Below are 21,754 nucleotides of genomic sequence, written 5' to 3'. Positions count from 1 at the left end.
GTCCACTGCCTTTAAAACATCTTTCCAACCAGATGCATTGTGTAACAAACAGTTTACAATTGCTTTTCAGAGACCAACTCGCCCGATCCAAGGCAACGTGTCCCTTTAAGCCCGGTTCATAATTTCTGCGAATGCGATACAAACTTGTTGTCACAATTTCGCAATGAATAATTCGCATCAGTTGACTTGTGCTCAACTCCTACAAAACATTCGCTGGGAAAACATAGAGGTGTTCATGATAAGCAACTCTGGTGTTTCTGATCAGCAGAGTGTGGGTTTGAATTCCCCGCAAGACACTTAACCATTGCTTCGTCCTTGGGAAGGGACGTTAAGCCGTTGGTCCCATGTGTTGTGTAAGGCATGTAAAAGAACCCAATGCACCTTTATGTCACGGCCAGGTGTTCATAAAATAACACCCCCGTTTAATTTTGGTTAATTCCTGTTTTGCGTAGCGCCCCCTACGTTCTCATTTGTATTTCTCGCCGTTAGCGTCATTCTTAAATTGGCCGAACTATCATCAACATCTCTGTTCGTCCAATTTACAGGTATAATTCTTATTTATTTTATTATATCCTCATGCATTATTTCTTAAACTTTCAAGTCTTACCTATTTATCAATAGAATGCATGAGAATTGATTGTTTCTTTAAATCAACATATATTTGTGCTATTTAGTGTATTTTTAATCAACGTTCTTTTGGTAAACATGAGATATGTGAATCGCCAAGATGGCGACCGGGATTTAGTTTTATTTATTTTCCATTTAAGCTATTCGTAATTATTGTTTAACTATTATTGTTTAACTGTTATTGTTAAACTATTTTGCTTAATGAAAATTCTTAAATTGGCCGAACTATCATCAACATCTGTGTTCATCCAATTTACAGATTCGATCTGACAATAAACCATATTCAAGAGATCTGCAAATCCAGTTTCCCCGTGCCTTAATAAACAGTGACTTCTAACAACATCTCTATGGTCACATTTAGAAAAGAGAAGGGGGGTACGCCCCGATGTTCATGGAGCGGCTGCTGAATGCGCCTTGTAATAACCATTACATGGTGCAAATAAGGATTAGGTCTCTTAAATTTATATAACTTTGTCCCACTCACCAGGAGTAAAATTACTTGGCGCTTTGTATCCATTGGAAAAGTAACACTTTAAATACAATTTTTTTGTTATTATAATTAAAATTTATTTACCTGGCTAGTTTGGATGATTGTCAGATCATTAATTCTTGCAGGGCCAGCCTCCATGCCTGCTCTTAAACCTAACAAGAAAACAAACAGAAATTGATAACAAATTTAGAAGTTGGAATTTTGGGTTACTATACTTCACATATTAAATATTATTTGGAGCAAGGGGAAACACGACTGTGAAATAGAATGCTTCATGAAAAGTTTGTTCATGTGTTGGATGCTGCTAGAGCGATGCTCGTGCGTGTGTACAATATTAGCAGGATCGTAAAGCACAGGTCAATTAGACTACTGCCTAGGCTGCCCGGTCGCACATGGTAAATGCTCATGGCAAGTAGATTATTGCCCAGGCTGCCCGGTCACGCACATGGTAACATGGTAAATGCTCATGACAAGTAGATTATTGCCCAGGCTGCCCGGTCACGCTCATGGTAACATGGTAAATGCGCATGACGAGTAGATTATTGCCCAGGCTGCCCGGTCACGCTCATGGTAACATGGTAAATGCTCATGACAAGTAGATTATTGCCCCTAGGCTGCCCGGTCACGCTCATGGTAACAAGGTAAATGCTCATGACAAGTAGATAAATGCCCCTAGGCTGCCCGGTCACGCACATGGTAACATGGTAAATGCTCATGACAAGTAGATTATTGCCCAGGCTGCCCGGTCACGCTCATGGTAACATGGTAAATGCGCATGACAAGTAGATTATTGCCCAGGCTGCCCGGTCACGCTCATGGTAACATGGTAATAGCTCATGACAAGTAGATTATTGCCCCTAGGCTGCCCAGTCACGCTCATGGTAACATGGTAAATGCTCATGACAAGTACATTATTGCCCAGGCTGCCCGGTCACGCTCATGGTAACATGGTAACAGCTCATGGCAAGTAGATTATTGCCCAGGCTGCCCGGTCACGCTCATGGTAACATGGTAACAGCTCATGGCAAGTAGATTATTGCCCAGGCTGCCCGGTACGTTCATGGTAACATGGTAAATGCTCATGACAAGTAGATTATTGCCCAGGCTGCCAGGTCACGCTCATGGTAACAAGGTAAGTGCGCATGACAAGTAGATTATTGCCCAGGCTGCCCGGTCACGCTCATGGTAACATGGTAATAGCTCATGGCAAGTAGATTATTGCCCAGGCTGCCCGGTCACGCTCATGGTAACATGGTAAATGCTCATGACAAGTAGATTATTGCCCAGGCTGCCCGGTCACGCTCATGGTAACATGGTAAATGCTCATGACAAGTAGATTATTGCCCAGGCTGCCCGGTCACGCTCATGGTAACATGGTAAATGCTCATGACAAGTAGATTATTGCCCAGGCTGCCCGGTCACGCTCATGGTAACATGGCAAATGCTCATGACAAGTAGATTATTGCCCAGGTTGCCCGGTCACGCTCATGGTAACATGGTAACAGCTCATGGCAAGTAGATTATTGCCCAGGCTGCCCGGTCATGCTCATGGTAACATGGTAAATGCTCATGACAAGTAGATTATTGCCCAGGCTGCCCGGTCACGCTCATGGTAACATGGTAAATGCTCATGACAAGTAGATTATTGCCCAGGCTGCCCGGTCACGCTCATGGTAACATGGTAACAGCTCATGGCAAGTAGATTATTGCCCAGGCTGCCAGGTCACGCTCATGGTAACATGGTAAATGCTCATGACAGGTAGATTATTGCCCAGGCTGCCCGGTCACGCTCATGGTAACATGGTAAATGCTCATGACAAGTAGATTATTGCCCAGGTTGCCCGGTCACGCTCATGGTAACAAGGTAAATGCTCATGACAGGTAGATTATTGCCCAGGCTGCCCGGTCACGCTCATGGTAACATGGTAAATGCTCATGACAAGTAGATTATTGCCCAGGTTGCCCGGTCACGCTCATGGTAACATGGTAAATGCTCATGACAGGTAGATTATTGCCCAGGCTGCCCGGTCACGCTCATGGTAACATGGTAAATGCTCATGACAAGTAGATTATTGCCCAGGCTGCCCGGTCACGCTCATGGTAACATGGTAAATGCTCATGACAAGTAGATTATTGCCAAGGCTGCCCGGTCACGCTCATGGTAACATGGTAAATGCTCATGACAAGTAGATTATTGCCCAGGTTGCCCGGTCACGCTCATGGTAACATGGTAAACGCGCATGACAAATAGGGTAACGCCCGGTTGTAATTTTAATAATAGTATCAAAGTCTTATAAAGTGCATACACTACCAAACAAGGTACTCAAAGCGCTGAATATATACAAACTTTCAGAAAGGTTTGCAGTGATGAATTCTGAGACCCAATAATGTTGCACTTTAAAAGGGTTTACTAGGTGCTATGGCGCTTACTACAGCAGCTACAGCCAGGAGCACCAGGCGAACCCCTTCTCTTTTCGATAAGTGCACTGGGTTCTTTTACGTGCATTACACAACATATGGGACCAATGGCTTGACGTCCCATCCGCAGGACCAAGCAATTGTTAAGTGTCTTGCTTAAGGACAAAAGTGTCACGGCTGGTGATTTGAACCCACACTCTGCTGATCAGAAACACCAGAGTTTGAATTTGGTGCTGTTAACCGCTCGGCCACAACACTTCCACGTCTACTTTTGTAGATGAACATGTAGAGGTACATTTGACAGAATTTGTTGCAAATTTGGTCTCTAGTGCACAAAACATGGACATTACATCTGGAGCGTTTTGGACATTACACTTTTGACCACTGTTTTCTTTCAGTAGCTGAAAAAGTGTTGAAATGATGCAATTTCTTACTTTCTTCACTTAATCATCAAATACAGACTGTCTTCATTGAGTTTCAGTTAAAACCTAAGCTTTTATAAAAAGTTCATTTTCAACCTTGATGTTTAATTTTCTGTGGAATTGCCCATGTTCAGTGTACAGGGTTGTTAGTGGACCCTTAAAAAAAGAGCTGAAACACTACATGATGTAAGAATGATCGCGTAACGTCAAGTGAGAGGGCGTCACACATTTAAGTTGGTCGAATTTGGGCACCCCATTAACCAAGTAACTGGGCTTATCTCACATTATTGTAGTTGTATATATTGTTGCAAAGCTTAAGGCATGCCAAGCATATAAAAGGAAATACATAAAATAAAATAAAAAACGGGGGTAAAAAAAAGATTAAAAAAAAACAAACAGAAAAAAACAACAATGTCCTGATCAATAAAAAAGCGAAGATTATCTCAACTGTCCTAACTGAAATTAGCTTTTTATACCCAATGGAATTGTATAAATACAATGTACCTGACTCAAAGTCAACATTTGAGCACCATTTAACTTTCGATTTTAAAAGGTTATTACACTAAAACTATACTCAGAATAAATCAACAAGAACTGAGATGAAGTGACCTGGAAAGTCTATAACCCTGTACTAGATGTTGATCAACTTTTCTGTACTCATGGACTAAAGACTAGTCATAAAAACCACCTTTACAAAACTTTGCACATTGGTCTACCTCCATGGTACACTAGAGTATTGAATTACCTTTAGTATTGCACATCCTGGGAAAACTTAAAGCCATTATACACTTTCGGTAAACAGTATTGTCCAAAAGCCCACACTTCGTGTATCACAACTTATATATAAAATAACAATCCTGTGGAAATTTAGGCTCAATCGGACATCGGAGTCGGGAGAAAATAACGGGAAAACCCACTCCTGTTTTCGCGCGTTTTGCCGTGTCATGACATGTGTTTATAACAAATCCGTAATTCTCGTTAACAAGAATTTATATTGTTTTCTCAAAAAGTAAAGCATTTCATGGACTAATATTTCAAGAGAAGTCTTTCACCATTACCTTCCGTAAACCCTGTAAATTATTTGTAAATCTGTGAACTTTTTTTGTTTGTTTCTGTACCGAAAGGGTCCAATGGCTTTAAGACCCTGGAAAGTACAGTGAATGGGTCTGGGTTTTTCCATGATGTTCAATATTACCTGTGGGTTAATATGTGATATCAGATATAACTACTCGCCTGGGTGCATTTGCGGAATTTGCGGCAGGACAAGGTGGCACAAGGTTCATCAGGAGTTCAATAAAACTAAGATGAACTAGAAATGTTATTAACGAAACAGCTCTGCATTTGCACAAATGCAGAGCTGTTTCGTTAATAACATTTCCAAATTAATTTCTCAACTGAATTTGAAAATCTCTTGGCATCAAAGCAGTTATGACCAATCCAGTCTATTTAAAAAAATAATTTGGATTGTACCATGTTCAGAAAGCAATTTATGACTTAAAGGTGGAAAAATAAAAAATAAATCATAAAAAATCATGTGATGACATCATCATGACATCATTTCACAATTCACAAGAACTTGTCAATATTCAACAACCTACCAAGTTTCAACATGATCGCATAATTACTTCGGGAGTTAGATTAGTTCAAAAAGTCACCTTTAAGGCCGCGTCATGTGACCCCCGATGACGTCATTGATCGGTCAGTAAACTGGTGAGTAAAATTTGAAGTTATTACAAAAAACTTCACCACACACATCTTCAAAAAGTCCATTTTATAGAGTTTTCAACCTGCCGCTAGAGAGCGCTGTTGCATTTTGTGAAGTCATCGATATTTTTTTTGAACTGCCCACCCTTGCCAAACACTAACATCGTTGAGAGCAACTTCATAACTTTGCCAATTTTGAACAAGAGGGCCACTTCCGGTTTGGACCGGAAGTAGAGGTCATGTGAGGTCACGCACACAGAACAAAATGAAGACCTAATTTATCCCTACCCAATCCCGCAAACAGAAACCTACGGTCTCTTTTGGCTGATTTGATATAGATTTTCAAACATTCATCATAAAACACCTTTAAGATGACGTGACCGATGATGACGTCATCATGACAGCATTGCTTTAGGATAATTATTGCATCATTACCTTCCATCCCTGAAAGTTTCATTGCAATTGCTCTTTATGAACTATGCAAACAATTAATTGTACTGAAACAGACAAATAAAAGAGAAAAAAGAAAGAAAAAAAAAGAAGAAAAAAAAACTTTAAACAAAAACAAGGGCTGTTTCGCTGCGCTACAAAACAGCTAATAACGTCATACAGCGCAAAGCGAAAAGTCTACTTGTACACAATGCTGGTTTAGGGGCCATTTATTAGCAAGTTTCCAAGTCTATCCCTTCTTAATAATACATCCCCATGTGATCAAGTTGCAACCAATCAGAGTCTGTTAAATGTCCAAGGTATTTATAGCTGACCAATCAAAACACAAAACAAAACTGGGTTTTTCCATGACGTGTACTACCTGCAGGTTATCTATTGTGTAATATCACACCCTTATTACAGACATAACCACTGGGCTAGGTGCATTTGCTGAATCTGCATCAGGACAGGACGACACAAGCCCCAGACACCACTGGAAAGTGTTCCTCAGATTTGGATTTTGAAGCTTTTCTCAATTCCGAAATTAACAAAATGAATAGAAATCAAGCAGTGGCTGACAGGATCCGTTCAGGACTCAATGAATATCTGAGGGGCCTCAACCCACAACCAGTGGCAACAAGTCATGAATTCAGGTGTTTCTATGAATTCCCGTTAAATAGGGTAAGGTTCGAGTACAACATGTATGGGCTCAACTTTAACAATGAAAATAACCGCATTGCTTATATGTATGTGTACTTCAGGCAGTACTGCTTTGTTGCATACCGCCTGATTCGTAACTTACAAGAACACATCGAAGCCATATTCACAAAAATAGAAGAGCTCAAAGTTTGCTGCATCGGTGGTGGGCCAGGGATTGAATTGGTGGCATTGATCATATTTCTCCAAGAGAAAAACATGCTTCCCCCAACATTGCACTGCACCATCATTGACAAGGACATAGAGTGGCAGAAAACATGGGATAAACTCTGGGAGAACTTTCCTAACAGACCAAATAATTTTCAGCTTGAAGTTTCGTATGAGTCATGTGACCTTCTGGAAAATGGCGATCTTCCTGAAGGAGTGCTCTTGGCGGTTAGTGCGGCACACATCGTTACTATGGTTACGGCTTACTCCCGTTTGTACAACATTAGTGCAGATCCCACCAACATACCTCGGCTGGAGGTTGTTTTTTCCTTGATGGACGAGGAGTCCAGAATGCTGTTTATTGATATTGAAAATGACAAAGTGAACTTTGAAAACCATTTCTGGATACATCACGCTGCACCAGCTAACATGACCAGAGTTTTGGAGCCATCCAATTACAATGGTGGCATCGGTGATTTCGACAATCCTCACATTACTTATCACCAAATTGCTCAATATCATTGTGTGCCAAAATATCCCATTTCAGATTGTAGAGCTATTGCCGACATATTTAAACCCCCAAGAAATTGACTTTTACTCTTAAAGACAGTAGACACTATTGGTAATTGCCAAAATCCAGTCTTAACACTTGGTGTATCTCTTACAGGACGCTTATCAAAGACCAACTCGACCGATCCAAGGCAACGTGTTCCTTTAAGCAAATCCAGACTAATCCAAAATATCCTAAATGTCATGGTCCTGAGTAAAATATCCGGTTTTGTAAGTTAACGTTAGGATTAAAGTATATTAATTTTGGTTTTTACCTATACACCGATGTGTGTACGCACTGTATACTCAGTACTTACCCGAGTTCTGTGATAAAAATCACAGGCATATTACTCGGGTGGGATTCGAACCCACGACCTTTGCAATTCTAGAGCAGTGTCATAGCAACTAGCCTACCGAGATTGCCCGGTGGCTAGAGGCAGTTCAAATCCCATGTTTAACAGCTGGTGAATTAAAGTAGCAGTTAAGTACATGTAATGTTTATTTAAGAATTACTATAGAAGGTCATACATGTAGTACTCCTTGGTGGAGCGAGCACACATACTTTATGTTTGGGGTGAGTAGTCACACGTGTTTTAAACTCGTTAATCGTTTGGAACTTTCTTCCTATGCCACACAAACACATGAACAGAATATTGGAATTCGCAGAGTTTGGAGAATGTCGAGAACTCAGGCTTCGCTATATGAGTGAGGATTGCGGCCATCCTCGTCCTTCACCTTTAATGGAGTGGCTTCTTTAGCTGCGGGACTGTGACGTTCGACATGTTTTAATTCCGTGTATTTCCACAGAGTGAGTTATTGAGACCACACCAGATCTTTTCAGAACCAATACGCCTCCCAAAAGAGTTTTAAACACTTGGTTGTACCCGCAAGTTGACTTTTTCAAACTTTCTTCTTGTATGTATGTTGTACATTTATTCATTAACAGGCCTAAATTTAATCTGATCTTTTAAGGCAAAGTATAATCCAATATAAATGTAGATGTACAAAATAAAACTAGCATGAGAAAAGTTTATTTCAAAGATGGTCACACTTTTAAGATATTAAGGAAAATCCACAGCGAATATATCCACGCAGGAAGAATAATCCCTACTAATAGGAATACGCTATCTAAAATACGTTACCGCAGTAATGCTTCTCATACATAAAAACTGATATCTTTTGACATAAACACATTACTTGAAATATTTCTCAGAATGCTTAACTTGAACACTATCAAACGCTGCTGTAGGCAGGTTTTTACCACAATTATTGTTAAAGACAGTGGACACTATTGGTAATTGTCAAAGACCAGTCTTCTCACTTGGTGTATCTCAACATATTTGCATAAAATAACAAACCTGTGAAAATTTGAGCTCATTTGGTTGTTGAAGTTGCGAGATAATAATGAAAGAAAAAACACCCTTGTCACACGAAGTTGTGAGCTTTCACATGCTTGATTTCGAGTCCTCAAAATCTAAACTTGAGGTCTCGAAATCAAATTCGTGGAAAATTACTTCTTTTTCGAAAGCTACTTTACTTCAGAAGGAGCCATTTCTCACAGTGTTTTATACTATCAGCCTCTCCCCATTACATCTCCCTGTTACCAAATCAGGTTTTATGCTAATAATTATTTTGAGTAATTACCAATAGTGTCCACTGCCTTTAAGAGTGATTACCAAACGTAAACCTTCCCTTAATGAGGGCAAGGCCATTTTCATTTTGTCTTTGGGGACCTTTTGAAGGGGCGCCAAGGGCAAGACTTGGGGCAACGGAGAGGCCAAGGCCTTTGTGTAATTCAAGGCCTGCATGTACATGTACACACACTGTGTGTACACTATAGAGTTATAAAAGAACCATTTTCTAAGTTGACAAAACAGCCATCTCACAGCGAGTGTTTGTGCGGCAAGACTTGGGGCAAGAGAGGCCAAGGCCACTGTGTAATTCAAGGCCTGCACGTACACACACTGTGTAATTCAAGGCCTGCACGTACACACACTGTGTGTACACAATACATTAAATATTAGGCTAAAGTTGGGGTGGCGGCCATTTTATTTTAAGGATGGTAATATTTTCAAATACTCTTTAATATATTTAAAAAAAAACTATTAAAAAAAAAACTTTTTAGTAGGTAGCATTTGTATTAGTGATTTTTGTAATGTTAACTGCTTCATTAATAGATAGGCAGGTTGTTACCAACAATAACATACTAACTTAGAATTTACACAATTATAATACATTTGCATCTATCTGTTTAATAATCAATAGCATATTAGCACGACATATTATCTATGTTTAAAATTATCCTTGCCTCTATGGTAAGGATTATAACAATTTGTAACTTTTTAGTAGATAGCATGATCTGTAAATGTTTTTTGTAACATTAACTGCTTTATTAATAATGGAATAAATGAGTGGTGACAAGTTCTACAACACTAACGGACGTTAAAAACCGGCAAGGTTGTGGCAGCGCGATAAAGGCCCGAGACGAGCGCAAGCGCCTTTATCGCACGGCCATGACCCCGAAAGGTTTTAAACGGCCGTTTAAGAAAGAGACACAACTCTTTTATTCCCATTCATAAATGCCCTTGTATGTTAAAAGGCGAAATAGTTTCACAATTATGGACAGTCTGTGACAATCTGTTTCTTTTGCGAATTTTCAATTTGTAAAAATGTTTTGTGCACGTTGGGTTTTGTATATGTGCATGTACAAATAGATTACACACCATTGGTGGAAGTAAAATTGGGGTACATGAGCTTGCGCGACAAACACGCGAAGCCAGCCAGTCTAGCTGTGTCATTATTAACTGTTTAAACAGCCCCATGTGACGCGCTTTCCACCAATAGGAATATCAAAACTGTCTGGAGTATTTATGAATAAATAGTTTAAACAATACATGTAGCATATTATGATATATTATCTATCTGTTTAAAGGGTCTGTACTAGTCCTGTGCGGCTAGTGCGACTAGTGTTGGAGTCATGACTATTGATTGCTTAGTCGAGTCGCGACTACCGTTTTACAACTACCTGGTTAATTGTGTCGTTCTCGACAACATACCAAACACAATCGGACATCATTGACACAATCCTTCAATCCATTCAGCGTGATTGTGACTATATTGCACCTGTTGCACACAATATCCCGCAACGCATCTTGGGAATTAAAAATTAGTAGCGACTAGTGTCAAAGTCGTGACTATTTGAGGCGCGACAGTAAATTTCACCATGGGGATTGCACTTGTCGCCCAGGCCTATTGGTTAGAATTGTAACAATCTTGTCCGATTATTGTAAATACCCTGATTATTTTAGTACACAGCGTACTGTAAAAGATTTTTGTAATGTTTTAACTGCTTCATTAACAAATATAGTTTAAACAAGAGATGTAGCATGTACTTAGCATATTGACATAATGATATTTTATCAATCTGTTTAAAGGGTCTGTACAGTATATTGGTAATTCTAACCCACCATTTGTAGACACCATAAAAATCAACCAACAGTTTCATTTCAACCATGGTCACCCGGGTCCTCATGCATCAAATAGCCAGAAAATAAGTTTGCGGTGGATTCAAACTGAAGAATTGGTGGACTGTTTGATTTGAAATACTAAGCGCCCATCTTGGAAGAAAAAAAATAATACAAAAATAAAAAGGCCCTCATCCTCCTCTTTTTTGAAAAATCAGGACGATCAACTGTTTTTTTTATTTATTTGGCCTAATAAGCATTGACTTGATATTATCTATCTGTTTAAGATGTCACTTGCCTTATAAACATGATTAATTAATACCAATAGTAAATCTGTAACCATTTAACAATTTGGCTCATTAAAATTATAGAACAGCTTGTACATGTAGTCAAAATTGTCAATTCTTTCTTCATAATTAATGCCAAAAAACGTGTGTATGGTCCTCCGTTTTGAAAAAAAAAGAAGATTTTTCTTTTTTTAATTGGCAGCCCAACACATTTTTTTAGGACAAACAGCTGTTATTTTTTCAAAATTATTTGTTTTGCTGAGATCGTTAAAATACATGTATATCCTATTTGGTTTGTAACCAAAAAATGATCATTAAAAAAAAGGAAAAAAGAAAAAGGAAAAGAAAAAAGGAGGCGGCCTCCAAAAAGGAAGCGGGTAGGGACGCTAATCATGTTTTTATTTTCATTTGGCCCAATGGATACCCTGCTTTTGACTGTGTTGAATATGATGTCACCATTCAAATACCTGTCCTATAACATAGCGCCTTTGTTGAGGATGTGGGTATGCGAGCGTGTGCTGTAGAAATCAAACCAGGAAAGCTGCGTGCTTCATTGATGTACGCGTTTAGACGCGCATATGGACTGCCCTACGATATGGCGACTTTTATAGCAACAAAGTGGTTATTCAATACGGTCTAAACATTGGTCATCCAACACCCACTAGCCCCACAGGTTACACCAGACTAAAATAGGTTAAAATTCATGTGCCAAGCTGACTATCATAATGTGTAGACCATCAAAAATCTTTGGAATAAGAACCGTTTTTGTGGGGGGGGGGGGGGTGGGGGGGGGGAGGGGGAGTCAAGCAAATAATGGATTGTGTAATTAATTATTAGAATCTATCACAACTTGGGGTTCTGGGTTTCAATTCTGGAGGAGGTTTGATACATTTTGTCTTAAAAGTTGGTCGACACAACTTGGGGTTCTGGGTTTCAATTCTGGAGGAGGTTTGATACATTTTGTCTTAAAAGTTGGTCGACACAACTTGGGGTTCTGGGTTTCAATTCTGGAGGAGGTTTGATACATTTTGTCTTAAAAGTTGGTCGACTTTAGCTTGGGAATTGGAGGAGTGCGCGGTGCGCCTCATGAAAACTGGCTGGGGAACAAAACATGGGGTAATTAGCAACAATTCTAAACAGCTGACCTGCCAAAAATTGAACGATAGACTTATGACAAGGTGACAAGAGCATGCACTCAAAAACATCAGGGCTCAATTTCATAGAGCTGCTAAGCACAAAAATTTGCTTAGCATGAAATGTTTAGCCTTGATAACAACAGGTTTACCAACCCAATTTCCACGTGATTTTCAGCATAAGCAAACAACATCTGAATACCAGTTAACAAGCAATATGCAACAAATAAAAAATTGGTTGTTAATCCTGTTTTTATCAAGGAAGAAATATCATGCTAAGCAAATTGTTGGTGCTTAGCAGCTCTATGAAATTGGGCCCAGGTGGCATCCTTGCAGAAGACTCAATTTTGCCACATTTATTTTCAACAATAATTGCAATGTCCTAAAATCAAATGATTTCAAGTCAATTGTAAACTTTCAGGTTATTTTCCCTGAAGTCAAGTCAAGTCACAAGTTGGTGAAATTGGCGACTTAAGTCTGACTTGAGTCCAAGTCACTGACTCTTGAAGTCAACCACACTGAGGCTAAGGCTACACAATTGTAGAGGTATGACAACAGAGGGCGCTATTTATGTTACATGGATGTCACTGTGGAGTGCACACCACACTAAAATAAACTCCCATACATGTAGTAACAAATGCTAAATGCTTAATATTTTAAAAACAATTCTCAAAAACTATTTTAAAGTCTCTCAGCCTCTTGAAAACAAATCAGATATATTTTCAGCCCACTAAACTTCTGATTTCTTTTCAATTTTTGGCAGGTCAGCTAAGAATCTATCACAACCTGAGGTTCTGGGTTTTCAACTCTGCAGTACCTTTGATCAATTTGGTCTTAAAAGTTGGTCATATTTAGCTTGGGAATTGGAGGAGTGCGCCTCATGAAAACTGGCTGCAAGTCGGTTTGGGGAACAACAAAAACCACTTTCCTGGGTGTTTTTTATGGGGCAATTAGCAAAAAGTTGGTCGTATTTAGCTTTTAAAATGTCCTCTATTTAAAAGACTCACTCTTTTATTGTTCGAGTTTCTTCTAAGGAATGGCTCTGCAAGATGCTCTGAAATACTTAGTTTCTGTATGTTTCCAGTACATGGAGTCCACAAGAAATACATAAAAATTACCATGAGTCCCTTACCTCACAATAAAACAGGGTAAGAATTAATTTTCTCAGAAAACACTCCGAGCCAAAAATCTGAAAAACATAAGGTCCAATAAACCATGTGATAAAGGATTCATGACATCAGCTGGGGCTGGTTATTTGGACTAACTTGCCTACATAAATGTGAGGAGCTGACGCAAGTAAACAACCCAAACTTCACCAATTGCAATCAAAACAACCATCCCACCCCTTCAACCAATGGGAGACTTTTGGGACGCTTGGTGGCAGCAGACTTACCAGGTAAAATCCATTGTTCTTGGGAATGTGCGCATGCTCAGAACTATGTAAACAATGGACATTTACCTGGTAAGTCTGCTGCCACCTAGCGTTCAGGAGTCTCCCACTGCAAACAAGTGTGGAAGAGTTTCAATAAAATGACTGGATACAAACCCAAGTCCATAGGTGTATCAACTAATGATCCGTTATTGCCAGACCAACTGAATGAATTTTGTGCTCGCTTCGATCGCCCTTTGGATAGGGCAACATTGCCTTATAGTGATGACCTACTTCTGCCATTCCAGGTTACTCGGTAAAAGAATTGATTCCGTTCAATTAAAGGGTCTAATGTAACTTTTGTAGGACCAAAAACACAATGTCCACAGATTTACACTAAACCTACACAGTTTGAAGATAATGATAGTAGAAAGCTTCCATGAAAATACTACGTGCTGAGGTGCTGTAGTTTTGAGGAAATGAGTAAAACAATGTCATGAAAATAATTTTCGTCTCATGAGATGAAAATTATTTTAATCATTTACAAACGGATTTTCATGACATTGTTTTACTCATTTCTCAAAAACTACAGCACCTCAGTAAGTAAGATTTGAAGGGAAGCTTTCCACTATCATTATCTCCAAACCCTGTAAGTTTAATGTAAATCTATGGACATTTTGAAAAAGTACCCAAATCCTTTAAATCTGGTTCTAATCATACTTTACAGAGTTTTTATCCCACAGCTATTCGAATTCTTAACGACGAGTTTAATCAAATGTCTATTTCTGATTTAATTCATTCATACTGTTTTTATCTTTTGTATTTCGCATGATATTGTAATATTTTTTTTATAAATGTTTATTTATTCGATGTATTTTTGGGGTTGAACAAAGAATTGACTAGAGTGGGATTCGAACCAACGACCTCCGGATTAACGTGCTGGCGCTCTACCAACTGAGCTATCTAGCCCTATATTGTCAGTGTCCCTATTTTGTCTATATCTTTGTTCGGGGTGCCAGTCAGAAGCCATACAACCGTTAACTGCCATGTAGCCAGGGATCACACCCAAATTAGGATACAACCTGGGAAGTGGCAGTCAGGGAATCACCTTAAGGGGATGCGACTTTTTGTTTCAGATATCAATATAAACCACAAGGGAAACTGACTGGGTAAATTTTGAAATGATTTTTGGGGTTGAACAAAGAATTGACTGATGTATTTTTGTAACATGGTAAATTTTTAGTGTGTATTTTTTTATAACATATTTTTAGACACGCAAATCCAAAATGCATTTCACTGTACAATTATTTTTTACATGTGACAATAACAAATTTAACACTAGACATTGAGAGTTTGCTAGGTGTTTGGTTTCCAGGAGTAAAAGCCTAGTGTAAAAGACAAATATTACAAGGTGCTATGGCGCAATCAGCAGCCACAGCCAGGAACACCAGGCAAACCACTTCTCTTTTCGATAAGTGCACTGGGTTCTTTTACATGCATTACACAACATATGGGGCCAACGGCTTTACGTCCCATCCGCAGGACCAAGCAATTGTTAAGTGTCTTGCTTAAGGACAAAAGTGTCACGGTTGGTGATTTGAACCCACACTCTGCTGATCAGAAACACCAGAGTTTGAATTTGGTGCTGTTAACCGCTCGGCCACAACACTTCCACGTCTACTTTTGTAGATGAACATGTAGAGGTACATTTGACAGAATTTGTTGCAAATTTGGTCTCTAGTGCACAAAACATGGACATTACATCTGGAGCGTTTTGGACATTACACTTTTGACCACTGTTTTCTTTCAGTAGCTGAAAAAGTGTTGAAATGATGCAATTTCTTACTTTCTTCACTTAATCATCAAAATACAGACTGTCTTCATTGAGTTTCAGTTAAAACCTAAGCTTTTATAAAAAGTTCATGTTCAACCTTGATGTTTAATTTTCTGTGGAATTGCCCATGTTCAGTGTACAGGGTTGTTAGTGGACCCTTAAAAAAAGAGCTGAAACACTACATGATGTAAGAATGATCGCGTAACATCAAGTGAGAGGGCGTCACACATTTAAGTTGGTCGAATTTGGGCACCCCATTAACCAAGTAACTGGGCTTATCTCACATAATTGTAGTTGTATATATTGTTGCAAAGCTTAAGGCATGCCAAGCTTATAAAAGGAAATACATAAAATAAAATAAAAAACGGGGGTAAAAAAAAGATAAAAAAAAAACAAACAGAAAAAAACAACAATGTCCTGATCAATAAAAAAGCGAAGATTATCTCAACTGTCCTAACTGAACGTAGCTTTTTATACCCAATGGAATTGTATAAATACAATGTACCTGACTCAAAGTCAACATTTGAGCACCATTTAACTTTCAATTTTAAAAGGTTATTACACTAAAACTATACTCAGAATAAATCAACAAGAACTGAGATGAAGTGACCTGGAAAGTCTATAACCCTGTACTAGATGTTGATCAACTTTTCTGTACTCATGGACTAAAGACTAGTCATAAAAACCACCTTTACAAAACTTTGCAAATTGGTCTACCTCCATGGTACACTAGAGTATTGAATTACCTTTAGTATTGCACATCCTGGGAAAACCTAAGACCCTGGAAACTTCAGTGAATGGGTCTGGGTTTTTCCATGATGTTCAATATTACCTTTGGGTTAATATGTGATATCAGATATAACTACTCGCCTGGGTGCATTTGCGGAATTTGCGGCAGGACAAGGTGGCACAAGGTTCATCAGGAGTTCAATAAAACTAAGATGAACTAGAAATGTTATTAACGAAACAGCTCTGCATTTGTGCAAATGCAGAGCTGTTTCGTTAATAACATTTCCAAATTAATTTCTCAACTGAATTTGAAATTCTCTTGGCATCAAAGCAATTATGACCAATCCAGCCTATTTAAAAAAATAATTTGGATTATACCATGTTCAGAAAGCAATTTATGACTTAAAGGTGGAAAAATAAAAAATAAATCATAAAAAATCATGTGATGACATCATCATGACGTCAATTTACAATTCACAAGAACTTGTCAATATTCAACAACCTACCAAGTTTCAACATGATCGCATAATTACTTCGGGAGTTAGATTAGTTCAAAAAGTCACCTTAAAGGCCGCGTCATGTGACCCCCGATGACGTCATTAATCAGTCAGTAAACGTGTCAGTAAAATTTGAAGTTATTACAAAAAACTTCACCACACACATCTTCAAAAAGTCCATTTTCCAGAGTTTTCAACCTGCCGCTAGAGAGCGCTGTTGCATTTTGTGAAGTCATCAATATTTTTTTTGAACTGCCCACCCTTGCCAAACACTAACATCGTTGAAAGCAACTTCATAACTTTTGCCAATTTTGAATTAGAGGGCCACTTCCGGTTTGGACCGGAAGTAGAGGTCATGTGAGGTCACGCACACAGAACAAAATGAAGACCTAATTTATCCCTACCCAATCCCGCAAACAGAAACCTACGGTCTCTTTTGGCTGATTTGATATAGATTTTCAAACATTCATCATAAAACACCTTTAAGATGACGTGACCGATGATGATGTCATCATGACAGCATTGCTTTAGGATAATTATTGCATCATTACCTTCCATCCCTGAAAGTTTCATTGCAATTGCTCTTTAGGAACTATGCAAACAATTAATTGTACTGAAACAGACAAATAAAAGAAAAAAAAGAAAGAAAAAAAAAAACTTTAAACAAAAACAAGGGCTGTTTCGCTGCGCTACAAAACAGCTAATAACGTCATACAGCGCAAAGCGAAAAGTCTACTTGTACACAATGCTGGTTTAGGGGCCATCTATTAGCAAGTTTCCAAGTATATCCCTTCTTAATACATCCCCATGTGATCAAGTTGCAACCAATCAGAGTCTGTTAACTGTCCATGGTATTTATAGCTGACGTGTACTACTGTGTAATATCACACCCTTATTACAGACATAACCACTGGGCTGGGTGCATTTGCTGAATCTGCATCAGGACAGGACGACACAAGCCCCAGACACCACTGGAAAGTGTTCCTCAGATTTGGATTTTGAAGCTTTTCTCAACTCAGAAATTAACAAAATGAATAGAAATCAAGCAGCAGATGTCAGGATCCGTTTAGTACACAACGGATATCTGGGTGGCCTAAAACGTTCAGCACAAGTAGACGGCATTTTAAGTCCTTTTGTGACCCCTGTTCTCAATACATATAAAAACATGGACACCACGCACAGTGACATTGACTTTAACAATGTAAAATTCTGCATTGGTTATATGCTTATGTACTTCATGCGATACTGCTATGTTGTCTACAAGGTACTTTGTGACTTACAACAACTCATCAAAGCCAGATTCACAGGAACAGAAGAGCTCAAAGTTTGCTGCATCGGTGGTGGGCCAGGGACTGAATTGGTGGCATTGATCATATTTCTCCAAGAGAAAAACATGCTTCCCCCCAAAGTGCACTGCACCATCATTGACAAGCACATAGAGTGGCGGAACACATGGGAGACAATCTGGGAGAACTTTCCTAACAGACCAAATAATTTTCAGCTTGAAGTTTCGTACATGTCATGTAACCTTTTGAAAACCGACGATCTTCCTGAAGAACTGCTCACATCAGTCAGAGAGGCACACATCGTTACTATGGTTATGGCTTACTCACATGCGTACCACATTAGTACTAATCCCTCTGACATGCCAGGCCTGAAGAAAATTTTGGAAGAGATGACCAGGGGGTCCGTAATGCTGTTCATTGATATGGACAATGAGTTTAACTTTGAAAACCACTTCTGGGAGTCTCACGCTGTACCAGCTGGCATGACCAGAGTTTTGGAGCCATTCAAATGCAATGGTAGCATCAAGCTATTCACCAAACCTTATTTTGATTATTCCAACATTTTTGTTATTTATAATGGGTTGACGCCAAAACCCGTGGAACATTGTGAAGTTATTGTCAACATATTTAAACCGCACGAATTTGACTTTTACTCTTAAGCCCTGTTCGCATTGGACTTAATTTGGGTAAACTAACCGAGCCAATGGGTAACTTACCCTTTTTAAGTCCAATGCGAACAGCCCAGGAAGTTTTCCTCCCAGGTAACTTACCCGACCCGAATGGGTAGTTTAACCGAGCCAAAGGTGCCCACGAAGATTGACAAGGTCAGTTTAACCGCGCCAGAAAGTCCAATGCGGACGCGACGACTCAGTTAAATCTCTCATCCGTCAATGGCCTGAGAAGCTGACATGTTTTGTCATGGAAGAATAAGATATTTGTGATTATCAAACTATTCAATGTAGAAAAGTCAGGAATGCAGTTCTTAAGCTGAAAAACGCAGAATAATTTTCCCGTACGCAAGTTTATAAGTTCGAGAAATAACCCGTTCAGAAGTTGCAATCATAAGTTTCAATATGACGCCGATTTGTACAGCAGCAATAAGCAAATGCAGCCAACAACCGCTAGATCGCATGTACAAGCTAGTCGAGAATTGGTCCCTTTATGTCTTTAACACAACGGAGCCTGACTGTGCAGAAAATAATGTAGCAGGTTTTCCTAGCCTCATAATGGGACCTTTGTGTCAGAGCATGCCTCATGGCCCTCAGTGCGGGCATCGGCATGCATGCTCTAGCATGTGGGTGCGTCATCTTTTCAAGTTAAACGAAAAAGCAGAGTGGTGAATTTGATATCGAATTGTTTAGATAAACAATAATTGCGAAAGATCGAGCCGAAAACCGAAAAGTGCGATCAAAGATTACGCAGTGAGCCAGCTCGGTTAGTTTACCCACGGTCTCGGTAAGTTTACCCGAGTCAAATAAATCGAAGTGCCGACGGTGGGAAAGTTAACCCGTTGGAATCTTACCCAGCGTCATGGTTAAGTTACCCAAAATATTAATCCAGTGCGAACAGGGCTTTAAAGACATGTATCTCACCAATAATATGCATAAAATAACAAACCTGTGAAAATTTGAGCTCAATTGGTCATCAAAGTTGCAAGATAATAATGGAAGAAAAACACCCTTGTCACACAAAGTTGTATTTCTCAAAATTAAATTTGTGGAAAACTACTTCTTTTGCGAAAACTACGTTACTACAGAAGGAGCCGTTTCTCAGAATGTTTTATACTATCAACAGCTCCCCATTACTCGTTACCAAGTAAGGTTTTATGCTCATAATTTTTTTTTAGTAATTACCTGTAGTGTCCATTGCCTTTAAAGGGTGTATGTAACTTTTGAAGAACAAAAAACACAATTTCCAAAGATTTACACACAGCAAAACATATTTAATGAACCTGAAAATCAATTTTCAATAACTTAATTGGTTTCCCTAGAATATGTAATTGAAGTTTAGGAAAATATGGCCATTTGCATTTGTAACTTTAATGAAAATGTAATTTGCAACTGAATCTATAACTTGTTTTTCTGAATACTTTCCCATTATACATGACAAGGTGTAGGCTAACAATCATGTTTTTCTGAAACTGGATCCCAAATTTCCATGGGAAATTGGTAAAATCTACTGATATTTGTGTGTAATTCCGTGCATTTCCAGAGTGAGTTATTGAGACCACACCAGATCTTTTCAGAACCAACACGCCTCCCAAAAGAGTTTTAAACACTATCTGTTTAAGATGTCACTTGCCTTATAAACATGATTAAATAATACCAATTGTAAATCTGTAACCATTTAACAATTTTGCTCATTAAAATTATAGAACAGCTTGTACATGTAGTCAATATTGTCAATGAAAAATCAGGACGATCAACTGGTATTTTTTTCTATTTGGCCTAATAAGCATTGACTTGATATTATCTATCTGTTTAAGATGTCAATTGCCTTATAAACATGATTAAATAATACCAATAGTAAGTCTGTAACCATTTAACAATTTTGCTCATTAAAACTATAGAACAGCTTGTACATGTAGTCAATATTGTCAATTCTTTCTTCATAATTAAGACAAAAAAACATGTTTATGGTCCTCCCTTTTTGAAAAAAAAGAAGAAGATTTTTCTTTTTTTAAATGGCTGCCCAACATATTTTTTAGTACAAAAGGCTGGGTTATTTTTTCAAAATTATTTGTTTTGCTGAGATCATTTAAATACATGTATATCCTATTTGGTTTGTTACCCAAAAAAAGAAAAAAAAGCAGGGGGCCTTTATTTTCATTTGGCCCAATGCAAACCCTGCTTTTGACTGTGTTGAATATGATGTCACCATTCAAATACCTGTCCTATAACATAGCGCCTTTGTTGAGGATGTGGGTATGCGAGCGTGTGCCGTAGAAATCAAACCAGGAAAGTTGCGTGTTTCATTGATGTACGCGTTTATACGCGCATATGGCCTGCCCTACAATATGGCGACTTTCATAGCAACAAAGTGGTTATTCAATACGGTCTAAACATCGGTCATCCAACACCCACTAGCCCACAGTGTACACCAGACTAAAATAGGTTAAAATTCATGTACCAAGCTGACTATCATAATGTGTAGACCATCAAAAATCTTTGGAATAAGAACTGTTTTTGTGGGGGGGGGGGGGGGTGGGGGAGTCGAGCAAATAATGGATTGTGTAATTAATTATTAGAATCTATCACAACTTGGGGTTCTGGGTTTCAATTCTGGAGGAGGTTTGATAAATTTTGTCTTAAAAGTTGGTTGACTTTAGCTTGGGAATTGGAGGAGTGCGCCTCATGATAACTGGCTGCAAGTCGGTTTGGGGAACAAACAAAAAAACACTTTCCGGGGTGTTTTTTTATGGGGTAATTAGCAAAAATTCTATACAGCTGACCTGCCAAAATCTGAACGAAAGATTTATGACAAGGTGACAAGAGCATGCACTCAAAAACATCAGGGCCCAATTTCATAGAGCTGCTAAGCACAAAAATTTGCTTAGCATGAAATTTTTAGCCTTGATAACAACAGGATTACCAACCCAATTTCGACGTGATTTTCAGGATAAGCAAATAACATCTGAATACCAGTAACAAGC

At 38.8% G+C, this 21,754-nt stretch overlaps 1 protein-coding gene across 2 annotated transcripts in view; it reads right to left on the bottom strand.

The window, feature by feature from the left end:
• LOC139935647 (phosphopentomutase-like) overlaps window positions 1-21,754 on the bottom strand; it is a 106,723-nt gene that overhangs the window by 22,773 nt on the left and 62,196 nt on the right. For both annotated transcript variants that reach the window (XM_071930129.1, XM_071930128.1), the window contains one exon: window positions 1,202-1,269. In XM_071930129.1, the coding sequence (XP_071786230.1) occupies window positions 1,202-1,269 (68 nt within the window). The remainder of the gene's footprint in view (window positions 1-1,201; window positions 1,270-21,754) is intronic.

Source organism: Asterias amurensis, chromosome 4 (genome assembly GCF_032118995.1).
Source record: "Asterias amurensis chromosome 4, ASM3211899v1".
NCBI lineage: Eukaryota > Metazoa > Echinodermata > Asteroidea > Forcipulatida > Asteriidae > Asterias > Asterias amurensis.
Note: the sequence above shows the minus strand (reverse complement) of the source record. Positions and strands in the feature narration are given on the sequence as shown.